The sequence below is a fragment of the Vespa mandarinia genome, chromosome 13, assembly GCF_050613455.1.
Source record: "Vespa mandarinia isolate Hongniang chromosome 13, ASM5061345v1, whole genome shotgun sequence".
In the NCBI taxonomy this organism is placed as follows: domain Eukaryota; kingdom Metazoa; phylum Arthropoda; class Insecta; order Hymenoptera; family Vespidae; genus Vespa; species Vespa mandarinia.
The window spans coordinates 5,434,981-5,447,823 of NC_140822.1; the positions used below are offsets into that span (position 1 = coordinate 5,434,981).

The following is a 12,843-nucleotide window of genomic DNA, read 5'->3' on the forward strand; positions in this document are numbered from 1 at the left end:
TGCAGGATTACATGTTCTGAGTCTGCCATATCATGGATTATGACATTTAATGACAGTTTTTGAGAAGGTTTATATATTTCATAAAAGTTTTTCAAAAAATAATAATAGATTGAACTCTTTACTGAAAACATTACTCTGTGAGTAATGTTTTCATTGTCAGTGTTATTAAAGTTTTTTATTATTTCTGGTTGTACATTATCTGATTAGATAGTTGTGTTCGTCAACTTAAGTTGATATTGATGAAATTGAAGTGGAACCTTCCTGATTATTTACAATTAATATTAATAACATTAATTATTTAATGTTATTAATAATTAAATATATTAATGATTATTATAAATAATTACAATTATTATAACTGATGTTATTATTCATATATATAATTCCATTTTCTTTCTTTGGAATCTCATTTTTGAACTGAGAAGATTTTTAATATATTGATTTTAATAAGTATACATTTGTTATGCTGCAAAAAATGGTGAACGCTGGGCAAACATATCGAAAAGGCATTAAGCAATTAGTATTGTTCAATCAAAAATCTTGCAACTATTGGAACACATTTAATATCTTTTCATATCAAAAGTGAGATACCAAAATTATAATTTAATAAGATGGATAAGATAAAGGAAAATGAAATATGTATAATGATGTTAATGAAAATAATTACCATTAATTAATTTAAATAATTAATATTAATGTTAATTGTAAATTATCAGGTAGGTTCCACTTCAATTCCATCGCCGTTGACTCAAGATGACGAATATGTAAATACTGTTCACTCGGATATTGGTAATACATAGTCGGAAATAATTTCAATTCAATACAATGTGTAAAAGAACCTATAAGAGGTAGCTCACATATTTTCAATTGACTAAACAATTGTATATAATTTAACTTTGATCCATGTAAATATGACATAAAGTAGCATAATTGTGATAAAAATATGTAAATCTGAGAGAATAGTTATTTATATTTTACATATAGCTTTAAAATATCTTTCTAAAAACTTAAAAGAAAAATTTATCAAATCAAGAGCACTATATAATTTATGTAAAGGGATGTTACTGTGAAAAAAGAAAAGTAGATGCAATTCATATATTAGAAGAAAAGATCGGAAAACAGAATAAAATTCAAGAAAAAAGAAATGATATTTTAAAATGTTTAATTTCTTTAATAGAAAATAATGTAGAATATATGGATAAATAAATAAAAAATATTTTGATTTATTTAGTTTAAATGAAGTTGGATTCAGATAACATGATAAATAACATTAGATAGATTATTAATACTTTTTTTTAATAACTCAATAGTAATATATAACTAATAATATATAACTTGGGGATATTTTTGTTTATTTATTGAATAGATTACTTTATATCCTTATTCAAAAAATATAGATTATATAGAGTTTGATCACAATATAAAATATGCTTACACTTGCTTTAAACATATAATTAAAAAAATACATCCAGCAGAAATCTTATGCTATCGGCAGTGCTTATTAAGCTGCTTATTCTGCTATATGCAACTATCAGCATGGAACGCTATAATGATGTTGTTTATGATACAAGTTTTAAATAAATTTCTGTAATAAACGTATTGGTTGGCGAAAAGAATACATATGTCGATATTGCAGTTTTCTAATATAGTGACGACTGTTCTTACAGATTTAATATAACCTTAATATATACGTATACATTAGTAGATACATAATATTGCACATATTATATACCATGTAAAGATATATCCACATATTGCGTTGCCTGATTTTCCATGTGCGAGTTTTTTATATTAAAGTTTGGGAGTATTGACAAATTCTGATATTATATAAATTCTAAATAGATCAACCAGAATAAATATCTCGAAATATTAGTTTTTTTAATACTGTGATTGTTTTTACAGCCTTGATAAATATTAGTATAATACATAATAATATAGTATTTTCCATATTAAAAATTTTAATACTTCGTATATATAATTATTGTTTTTATGACTTTTAACGTAATCTAATCAAGGTAGTTTTCAAATTAGAACAAAAAATATAAGACAGTTAAATTATATATATATATATTATATATATATATTGAGCTTTGCTGCGAATGTGTTTTAAAACAGTAAAATATAGTTTATGCTCGTCTTAAAATAATTATTATTTAGATGTGCATTCCTCTTAATTAATTAATCTACGTCATCGATTTTAGTAAGTATATTTTTCTAATTATATTTTAAATTAAGAAGTACGTACAAGAGTTTTCTCTTTCCAATAGTACTAACATATATACTATTATTGGCTTAGTATTAACGAAGAAAGATAGATTATTTATTGTAATAAAAAGGAAACTTATTAATAGGAAGGAAGAACGAGCTTCGTAATTACTAATATAACAATTTAGTTGCAGAGTGAGAGAGAGAGAGAGAGAGAGAGAGAGAGAGAGAGAGAGAGAGAGAGAGAGAGCTTAAAAAATGGAAAGGAATGAAAAGAAGAAGAGGGAGTGAAAAATAACGGTGAAAACTGGTAGAAAGAATGACAAGTATACTCATTTTTGGTGAATCGTCAACGTCACCGAGAACGTCTATTGTATGCCGGACTTAAAATTATTCATCCGCGGTCTATGCTGAGTTGGCACTCTTGACGAAGATAAATGTTACACTTTAATGATGTACATGATGGAACCGTGAATTCAAAGTATAACTCGATTAATTTAAATATTTGTACTTAATGAGCTATGAGCGGACAGAAATTTCAATATGACGAAAGTGGAGGGACGTTTTTCTATTTCCTGCTTTCATTTTTGGCACTCCTTTTGATACCCGGAACATATTATCTATGGCCACGTTGCCCAAAGCAAGGTTAGAGTATATCAGTTTATTTAAAATTTATTAAACTCATGAATCGAATGGCGACGCTTTTTTTTAAACTTTATTGCTCTTATTGATTGTTTTTACTTTAGTAGAGAAAAAATAAAGTAATTGGGGAAATAAACTTCGTGTAATAACTAAATTAAAAAATGTTTCATAAACTAAATTTAAAGTTTAATTTTTAATAAGAGATATATTTTATATATCGTGTATTATCTTAATGGATTAAGCTCAAAGCTTTTCAAAATTTATAATTATTAATATGTTTCTGATTATTACCATTTGTAACTAAGTTATGGGGAACAGATAGTTAAAATTAACATTTTTCTCTTTGTAGATCCGGATAAAGTTTCGAAAGAATGTCAGTGCGATGGGTGCAAAAAGAAAAAAATCATTTTACAATCGAATGAACCTTGGAAAGAAACAAAAGCATTGTTTACGTAAGTTTTATATATTTTTTTATAATCTAATTATTTAATTTAACAAAAGTATATACTAGATACGATTGATATCATAATCTGTATATTATCGTAGGAAGTTTCTGATTATTCTGGGATGGATAATTCTTATTTTACTAGCATATAAAGTATCCCAATTTGATTATGAAATGGCAAATTTTGATCCATTTGAAATATTGGGAGTTTCTCCTGTAAGTATAGATAATATTTAAGATATCCATTTAATTAAATAACTTAATTATTAATCGTATCTTCATTAAGGGCTCATCACAAAGTGAGATTAAAAAGGCATATCGTAAACTTTCGTTGATTTTACATCCAGATAAAGAAACAGGAAATGAAAAAGCGTTTATGAAGTTAACTAAAGGTTAGTTTATAAATGAAATGAATAAAGTATAATTAGTTTTAAATAATATTATGAAATGTATCTATATATATATATAGAGCTTGCATATATTGCATATAATGAAGTATATTGTTTCTAGCATATTAACAAATTTAATATAAAATTTAACAAAAATTATTTCTTCTTTTAATATACAATTAGCTTATCAGGCTTTGACAGATGATGAGGCACGAAAAAATTGGGAGAAATATGGAAATCCAGATGGCCCAGGTGCAATGAGCTTTGGTATAGCTTTGCCTTCTTGGATAGTTGAAAAAGAAAATTCAGTTTGGGTTTTAGGTTTATACGCATTGGTTTTTATGGTAGCTTTACCTACAGTTGTTGGAACATGGTGGTATAAAAGTATTCGTTATACAGGAGATCAAGTAATTCTATTTTATATAAAGATTAATTTTATTGGATATAAATTTGTAATGTAAGTTGTACATGTAAAATGTATTGCGTATATTTAACAAAAAAACAATTTCTTAGGTTTTATTGGCTACAACTGAAACATATTACTACTTTTTTATTAAAACCCCATCGATGACTTTAAAGAGAGTTATTATGATTCTTGCTGCATCTTTTGAATTCTGTAAGAAACGTAATGCAGAAATAATTGAAAGACATACAGACATTGAAGAAGTTCCTTCGGTAAGATCTTTATAAAATTGTTTTTTTTTTATATTTTATATACAATATATTTTAATACTTTCAGCTTATCAAGCAATTAACTAACTTAGGAGAAAAAAATAAAGAAATACCATTATGTCATCTGTATTCAATAAAAGCTAGAGCTTTACTTCATGCACATTTGTCACGTATATCATTAAATCCGGAAACATTAGATAAAGATAGACAGTATATTGTAAAGAAATGTCCATATTTAATTCAAGAAATGGTTGCATGTGTCAATCAAGTAATTTTTCTAGCTTATGCAAAACGAGGTATTTATCATATATATTTACATATAAAATAATTTAATGAATTTCTTATAAATGTAAATATATTCTTTTCTAGTTCCGCGAGTACCCAGTATAAAAACTATAGAAAATTGTATGAAACTGTGTCCAATGATTGTTCAAGCATTCTGGGAATTTAAAAATCCTCTTCTTCAACTTCCACATATTTCTGAGGATAATTTAAAATACTTTCTAGCCAAAAAAGTAATTACTTTAATATTATTTTACTGCAAATTTTTTGTAAATATAATCAAAGGTAGCAAATGTTGTATATATATTTATTTGATAGCGCCAAATTAAGAGCCTTCAACAATTTGCACAATTAAAAGGAGAGGAAAGAAGACTGATTCTTAGAAACTTGACGGATAGTCAATATGAAGATGTTATGAAAGTTCTTGGAAATATGCCATACATTGAATTCAAAGTGCGGTCTGAAGGTTAGATTATTGTTTTCTATTGCACAATAAGATTACTATTCAATTAAACCAATTAATATTTCATTTGAATTTTAGTAATTGATGATGAAAATCCAACGGTATATACTGCTGGTGCTATAGTAACCGTAACAGTATCATTAACACGTAAAGACATGAAACATTTATTTGGTGATGACACTGTTAAGGAACAAACTATGATAGATGACATCAAAGTAAGTGGGGAAGTTAACGAAGGTTCAGAAGAACAAAATCAATCTGTGAAGAAACCAGCATGGCTTAGACAAAAGAAAGGTCAGAAGAAACCTCACAAAAAAGGTACCAATAAGAAAACAGCCCCTGTAAAAAATATACAAGCACAAGGACAAACAACACAACAGAGTAATAATAGTACACAGCAAAGTAATACACCAAATACAAAAAAGAAAGAGGACAAAATAGAAAAAGAGTCTTCCAAAGAAAAATCTGATGTTAGTGATAGTGAAGCTGATAGCGATAGAAGTGATGATGAAGACAGTAATGATAAGAAAGATATGAGTATTGATGATGATGATACAGAATGGGAAAGGTAATAATTTATAATAAATCATTAAATATTTTAATCTTATTCCATAATTATTTTCAGTTATGTATATAAATTAAAAATATGAAGACACGATTTTTTCATATTATTATTTATAGATTTCAACAAAGAATTTCAAAAAGAGAAAGAGTTTTAGAAGGAAGAAGTAATTTATCACACGAAGTACATTGTCCACTTTTTCCTGATATTAAACAAGAATATTGGTGGGTTTATATCTGTGATCGCAAAAGTCAAACTTTGCTGACAACTCCAGTACATGTTACATCTTTAGCACATTCGGAGGAGGTACAATTACGTTTTACAGCACCTCGTTGGCCGGGACTATATACATTTACAGTATGTTTACGTAGCGATTCATATCTTGGTTTTGATCAGGCACAAGATATTAAGGTACATTAGATTGAAAAATTAATTTTTTTTACTAATTATTTTCAAATCATTAAATTAATGTGATTGATAGTTGGATGTAAAAGAAGCTCCCGAGGTACCAACAGAACATCCTCAATGGGATATTTCGGATGAAGAAACTGCAGAGGATGTGGATGCAGTGGATGAACATTCCGAGTTCACAACTGACGAAGATATCAGTGATAATGAATAATATCTATTTATCTTATATGATCGGATGAATGGATATTCTACAAATCCTCATTTCTTTTTTTTTTTACTTGCTAAGTTAATGTAAATTTGTCTTTTATACATGGAATTGCATAATCGTTGATGTATGTGGACAATCTAGGAAATAGTATGGTGTGTAATATTTCTCCATGACGAGAAAATAATAGTAAATAAAGAACATGATATTTATTTTAAGATCGTTGTTTAATTTTTAATCTCAAACGTGCATAGGGTTGTGTATTTTATAATATACCAATAATCTTATTTTCGTGTTTATATTATATGAATTTTCGTGATTTGTAAATCATATTCAAATAATTAAATATATTAATAATAAAAGATTTATTGTGTATATTACAAAAAATATGTATTGTATATAGTTTTTAATAACAATAATAACATAGTACACATACAAAGATATGATATTAAAATTTGGTGTATTGTACATTTATGTATTATATGTATATGCTGAAAGAAATCGAATTTATAATTACTATAATTATACATTATTCGTAGTAATAAACAATAAAATCTGAATCAAGAAAAAATTTAATAAAAAAACTTCTACCATAAAAAAATGTATAGTATAAACAAAGTATATAAATATTAGTCACTTGCTCTTTATAAGTAACATCTTATCTTATAAAATTACATTTAATTATACTTTTACAAGATTATCACATTTTAATCTACATTTTATAAAGAAATTTACAATGCAAATCTTTACTGTAATAAATTTACATTATATGTATGAAGTAACATATGAATATAAATCTATATAAAAATCAATATTATGTTATTTATATATATGTAATATATAAATTATTTATCTTTTTTTAAAGTTATGAGTATTCCTGTACATTTACTTTTATATACAATATATATTATTACTTATGATAAATGTAAGTTTCATATATTTTTTTCATTATAACTTATTTTCTTTTAGCATATATATATATATGCTAAATACATATATATATATATATATATATATATATATATATATATATGTATATGTAAATATATGTTATTTGTAACAATTAGATATATACATATCGATGTCTGTCATATCCTACATACGTTAAATTGTTTAATGCCATAAATATTCCTCGTTGAGAGTTAGAAATGCGTAAATCAAATATTCGCTTAAGTCACAAAATTAAAAATATTCGCAAATATTTGAGTATCTTTAAAAAATATTTTTTCTTAGTTATTTCATTTTTTCATTTTTTCTCATTATTTTGTTACATTATTTATTTAAATATAATTCTAAAATAAGTTTAAGAACACTTATTACATTGAATTTCTATAGGTTGAAGATTAAGGATTTTTTGAATCCTAAATCTATTCGCGCGCATATCCCTAAAAAAATCTTTCGAACAATAAACAGTCACAAGCAACTGTCAATATCTTACATAGATACATTATAAACTTATAGGTTACGCAAATTATCTATCTTTTCAATATATGGTGACTTTACATCTTAATCACCAGAATGAAGTTCTTTCAGAAAAAGGACGCTAACCAATGAGTGGTCTTTAATGGAAGTATCAAGACCAATCAGTAGCAACTAGATTATGAAAGTATATGCGATCGTTGTGACGTGCTAAAAATAAAAGATGAAATACACGTCTTTTTTATTAAAATTCTTTTGTAAACCTTTCTTAGTGTCTTATTGTTCCTTAATTCTTTAAGTATTAAATTGTATTATTTGCTGTCGAAATTTTATTAATTAAAATTAATTCTTGTTCTAATGTACTTTCTAGGGTAATTACTAGATTTCTTTTACAGATATATTTTATGTTAGTCGAACTTCTCTATATTCTCAATTATAAAAAGTTCATGGTTAAATTTTAAACCAATAGAAATGCTCAAAAACATTCCGATGAAGAATTTATGAAAATGAAAATATTTACATTGTTTTTATGTATAAATGAATTCATATTTAATATATTTTCTAAATATATGTAAGAATTGAGGCAAGATCTATTTTAAAGTCTACTGTCAACAATATCTTAATCTGTGTCTAATTTATTCTGGTATCTGCACTTAGTTTAGTCGAAATTTTTATTGTTTAAGATTAATCTCATTATTTTGTAATTAATATCAGTACTTAATTATAATTTACGATTAATAGTAAGTTCTATACTCAAAATTTCTAAATTTTAATTTCATTATATACAATATTATTTTGAAATTGACAAATATATATAGTAATCAAAATAGATTCAATTAGAATTTTTATTCGATTATTTGTTACATAGGCATTGGTGCATTAAACATTTACAGCTTCAATTCAGAAAAGATGCCTATTCTTTTACGTAGAGGATAACAAGTTCAAAAAAGGTGACACCCGGTTCTTTTAAAAGACACAATAAGATGAATAATTGAAGAATTATTTTTTCTACGAAAAGATTATACAAAATTACTATATATTTTTATATAATTTCTGAACAATCCTACAATCTAAACTTTTTCTACACTCATATTTATTTCTTTATCCCATTTTCTTTTATGGTAATTCTGGAAAAAATATTTGAATCCAAAATTATTTCTATAGATTAAATAGAAACTCATTTAATTCACCCCAGTTTAGAATAATAAATTAACTTTATCTATTTTAATATTTTTTATTTTGTTTTATAGAATCACAATCCCTTTTATCATAATCTTTAAATGAATTCATATTCCTTAGGATCCGTTCCTGGTAAATATTTTATGGTTTAATCGTAGAAAAAAGATCCATACTTACTATACTATAGGAGATTACAAATCATTATGACAGATATATATTTTTTTCTATTTCAACAATATGAATTAATATTCTATTCGAATTAGAAAGGATGAATAAATTGAAATTATATACATTCTTTAGAACTGAGAAAGAAGTGAATATTAAATGAGTAAGATAAGGATACATGCTATTATTTTTTTTTTTATAATTGTAATAAAAGTTAATTCAATACAACTTTCTGATACAAATATAATGTAAAATTAAAGTGGAATAATATATTAGTTATTAAAAAAATGTTGATGAATATTTATATTTTGCACGTATTATGTATAACTCAAAATTTATTTTTCATTTTATGGATCAAGCCTATCTCCTGATATATTTTCTCTATTTCTGTCATAAGGTTATCCATCCTATACAATAAATATAATTCATAAAACTGTTGTAGAAAGTTAGTATTAATTAAACATAATGTAAAATAAACTCACGTATGTCGTACTATTAAATTTTCATATATTAAGCTATCATGACGTTCTATAGATTTATTAGGCTCAGTAATCTCATCAATTTTAGATGAAAGTTCCATATCTGAATCTTCCTTTATTATAGAATGCAAATCTTCTTGATACTTTTTAGTCATGACTATTACAGAATCGAATGAACCTTCTAATTTAAAAAGTTCATTTTCTAGTTTATTTATTTGACTGTAAAAAAATTCTTAATGTACAAAGTAATATAAATCATGATTATATTCAATATAACAAGAAAAATATTTCTTGATTATTGTTTTAATTACAATAATAAATGTTTTTAAACAGACATAATACCTTGCAAATTCAATGATTTTGTTTTCACGAAATTGAACTTCTCGTAATTTTATGAATTCAAAAAGTATTTTAACCATTTTTGTTGGTGTCCCAATACGGTTAAAGGTCTCCTTAAACGTTTTATATATATCTAAAGCTTTATTATATCTATAGAATTTATTTAAAATATTTCATTAGTAATAAATATCGATATCTTTTTCTCTAGAATAATATAGCATTAAAATTGAAATATATAATGTTACTTACATTTCATATAAAACTTCTATTGAAATATTTTGGGCAATGTTTCTTAATACATTATTATCTTCATTAAAACTAGTAAATTGTAACTGTATTTGATTAGCAGCAGTTAGTAATTTGTTTACTTTCTTAGAATTTTCTTCCAAAGCTTCAATTTTCTCTTTTTTTATTTCTTGATTAACATAATGGGTTTGACAAGAAGTTACTTCTGCAGCTAATAAATTTGTACTTTGTAATGTATTTTCCATACATTTTCCAAATTTAACAAGTCTTGCATTTATTAAATCTCTGAAATATTATACCTTTTTATTATAAGATTATTGCATTGTTTTAATTATTTAACAATTAAGTAATGTATGTATTACTTAATGTAATTAAGTAAAGAATAAGAAGAATGAACTTACACTTCTATGGATAAAGCAAAAATATACAAATTGAAAAAATGCAACTCCTGTTTCATCATGAATATGGTTGCACGATAATAATCATTTAATGCTTCAAAACCGAGTTCACTTTTTGATTGTTCTATCATTTTTTGTGTTAGGTAAGGCATACTTAGTACAGGTATATTGTATATTAATATATCCCCAGTTTTCAGGACAAATAACATTGAGTTCTATATTAATGAAATTATTTTTAAATTATAAAAACATTTCATGTTATATTAATACGTACATTAATTTGTGCAAGAACTGGTGTGTCATTAAGAAGGATATTCCCATAATAATCAGTTAATATTTGTTGATTTACTGAAATATTCGTATCTTTCTCTATAAGAAATTGCAAATTTGAAAGTGTAGTGTTGTTATCAATTACATATGTATTAATCTTATATAAATACATACAATACACATACAGAACCTGTAAAATATAGAAACAATAACATGTAAAGCATAGAAACAATAATTCCGAAAAATTCTATTCTATTATTTGCATCTGTATAAAAAAGAAAAATTTCATATTTTTAATTGTTGCTTACTTAAAAATACCTTCTGTAATAGAGCTGGTTCAAGTAATTTAAAAACTACTAATTCAAATGTTCCATTTACATCTAATTGTTTACCCCGTTTCTTAGGATCCCATTGAAGGACAACTTTAAACCATTCTACCATCGCAGATCTGATATAACTATAAAATAAAATAAAATAAATCATAATAAAAGTTATATTTAATAAATTCTTCTATAATTGTGTATAGAATAAACCAAACTTTTTTTTTATAAAATTTACCTAGACAGATCTATTGGATCTTCTATATCTTGTCTAAATATTACTTTTCCTTCGCATTCATATGCACATATATCATCATTGGATTTATTTTTAATAATTTGCATCCTGTGTAAGTTAATAATAGAATGTTTATAAACATGATTTTTATAAAGAATATTTATTCTGTAAATATACTACTTACCATTCAATTGTATGTGGCATAAGTGGTAAAAATGGTCTCTTTCCTGTTATTATTTCATAAAAAAGTATTCCTAAGCTCCAATAATCAACAGAACAACTGTATTTTTCATTACAAAGAAGTTCTGGAGCTACATAATTCAACGTGCCTACTATAGACGCAGATGTACTTGTCTCTCCAATTTCTTTAGCATATCCCAAATCTATTAATTTATATAAAACCTATAAAATATTTTAAATATTGTATAAAAGTTTTACAAACTTTTTTCTACAAGATTAGATAATATATTCTTACTGTGCCTTTTACAGGTTGCAAAACTACATTTTCTGGTTTTAAGTCACGATGAGTAATATTATGCAAGTGTAAATACTTTACAGCCAATAAAATATTACTTATTATTTTTAAGGTATCTGTTTCTTTAATACCACAGCAATTCTCTGGTTTGTTCAAGACCTGACAGATATTATAAAAAAAAAAAAACAATTTTAACCTATAATAGTGATAGTATGATTCAATCAATATTAAAAAGCAAAAAATTAAACAATAATAATTAAAATTAAAGTATGGTGTAGACACATATAAAAATAATAAAAAATTTACTTTTCTAAGATCACCCATTGTACAATATTCCATACATAATACAGGCATGCTTTTATCTTTATCCAGAAGTTTAAATGGAATATGTATTGCTTTTACAATATTAGGATGTGTTAAGCGCTTCATTATTTCGACTTCCCTAGTCCATCGCTCTTTTTGTATTGCTGTTAATTGTGTATCATTCCATTTACATTGTTTTACTGCTAAAAAAATAATTACTAAATTAATATTATAATTTTTTTGACGAATTATAAATTTAAGAATACATAGAATAAGTTTAATGCACTTGCTACATATAATCGTATTTTTACTATTTACATATTTTATTTACCCAGTTTTTGTCCGGTTGGTTTATGAACCCATAGCTTTACAATTCCAAAACCTCCAGTTCCTAAGATGCGTTCACAATTCCAATTTAATGATGTGACAGTTGTCATTTTTTTATTAACTTTCGTAATAAACAATATATAAGAAGAAATAAGCAAATATAACAAGTATTTTTGCAGTCTCTTGTAGTATCTGTATATACAAAGCACTTTAAAAGATTTTATTTATTTTTAATAGAAGAAATGCTGCATTATCAAATTTTTTTGCATTTTTTTTCGATTTAACTAGGATTTATTTAGCTTAAATAGTAAAGTGGCACTGACAAGTAGCATACGCACACATATTTAACGAAACTGTATCATATTATCTCAATAGCGTAACATACACTATAAAGAAAATCGCCACCTATAGC

The 12,843-nt window shown here is 24.9% G+C and overlaps 2 protein-coding genes across 3 annotated transcripts; one reads left to right on the top strand and one right to left on the bottom strand.

Annotated features, from left to right (window-relative positions):
• Positions 1 to 2,420: 2,420 nt before the first annotated feature.
• Sec63 (translocation protein Sec63) lies at positions 2,421 to 6,494 on the top strand. Its single transcript, XM_035887022.2, has 12 exons — positions 2,421 to 2,850; positions 3,197 to 3,299; positions 3,394 to 3,508; positions 3,579 to 3,684; positions 3,865 to 4,088; positions 4,195 to 4,356; positions 4,421 to 4,649; positions 4,723 to 4,868; positions 4,954 to 5,101; positions 5,177 to 5,666; positions 5,780 to 6,071; positions 6,142 to 6,494. The coding sequence occupies exons 1-12, from the start codon at positions 2,727 to 2,729 to the stop codon at positions 6,280 to 6,282; spliced, it is 2,280 nt and encodes a 759-aa protein (XP_035742915.1). The 5' UTR covers positions 2,421 to 2,726; the 3' UTR covers positions 6,283 to 6,494.
• Positions 6,495 to 8,280: 1,786 nt separating this feature from the next.
• Positions 8,281 to 12,834, bottom strand: IKKbeta (inhibitor of nuclear factor kappa B kinase subunit beta). 2 transcript variants are annotated; one of them, XM_085660953.1, is made up of 12 exons: positions 12,436 to 12,834; positions 12,108 to 12,304; positions 11,802 to 11,960; positions 11,511 to 11,728; positions 11,330 to 11,434; positions 11,090 to 11,228; positions 10,776 to 10,961; positions 10,505 to 10,716; positions 10,107 to 10,388; positions 9,861 to 10,007; positions 9,522 to 9,737; positions 8,281 to 9,446 (listed from the first exon to the last, which is right to left on the bottom strand). In XM_085660953.1, the coding sequence occupies exons 1-12, from the start codon at positions 12,539 to 12,541 to the stop codon at positions 9,368 to 9,370; spliced, it is 2,046 nt and encodes a 681-aa protein (XP_085517079.1). In that variant the 5' UTR covers positions 12,542 to 12,834; the 3' UTR covers positions 8,281 to 9,367. The 2 variants fall into 2 exon arrangements, with proteins under 2 accessions (XP_085517079.1, XP_035742919.2); XM_035887026.2 differs by having other exon boundaries at positions 8,283 to 9,446; positions 12,108 to 12,307; positions 12,436 to 12,828.
• Positions 12,835 to 12,843: the final 9 nt, after the last annotated feature.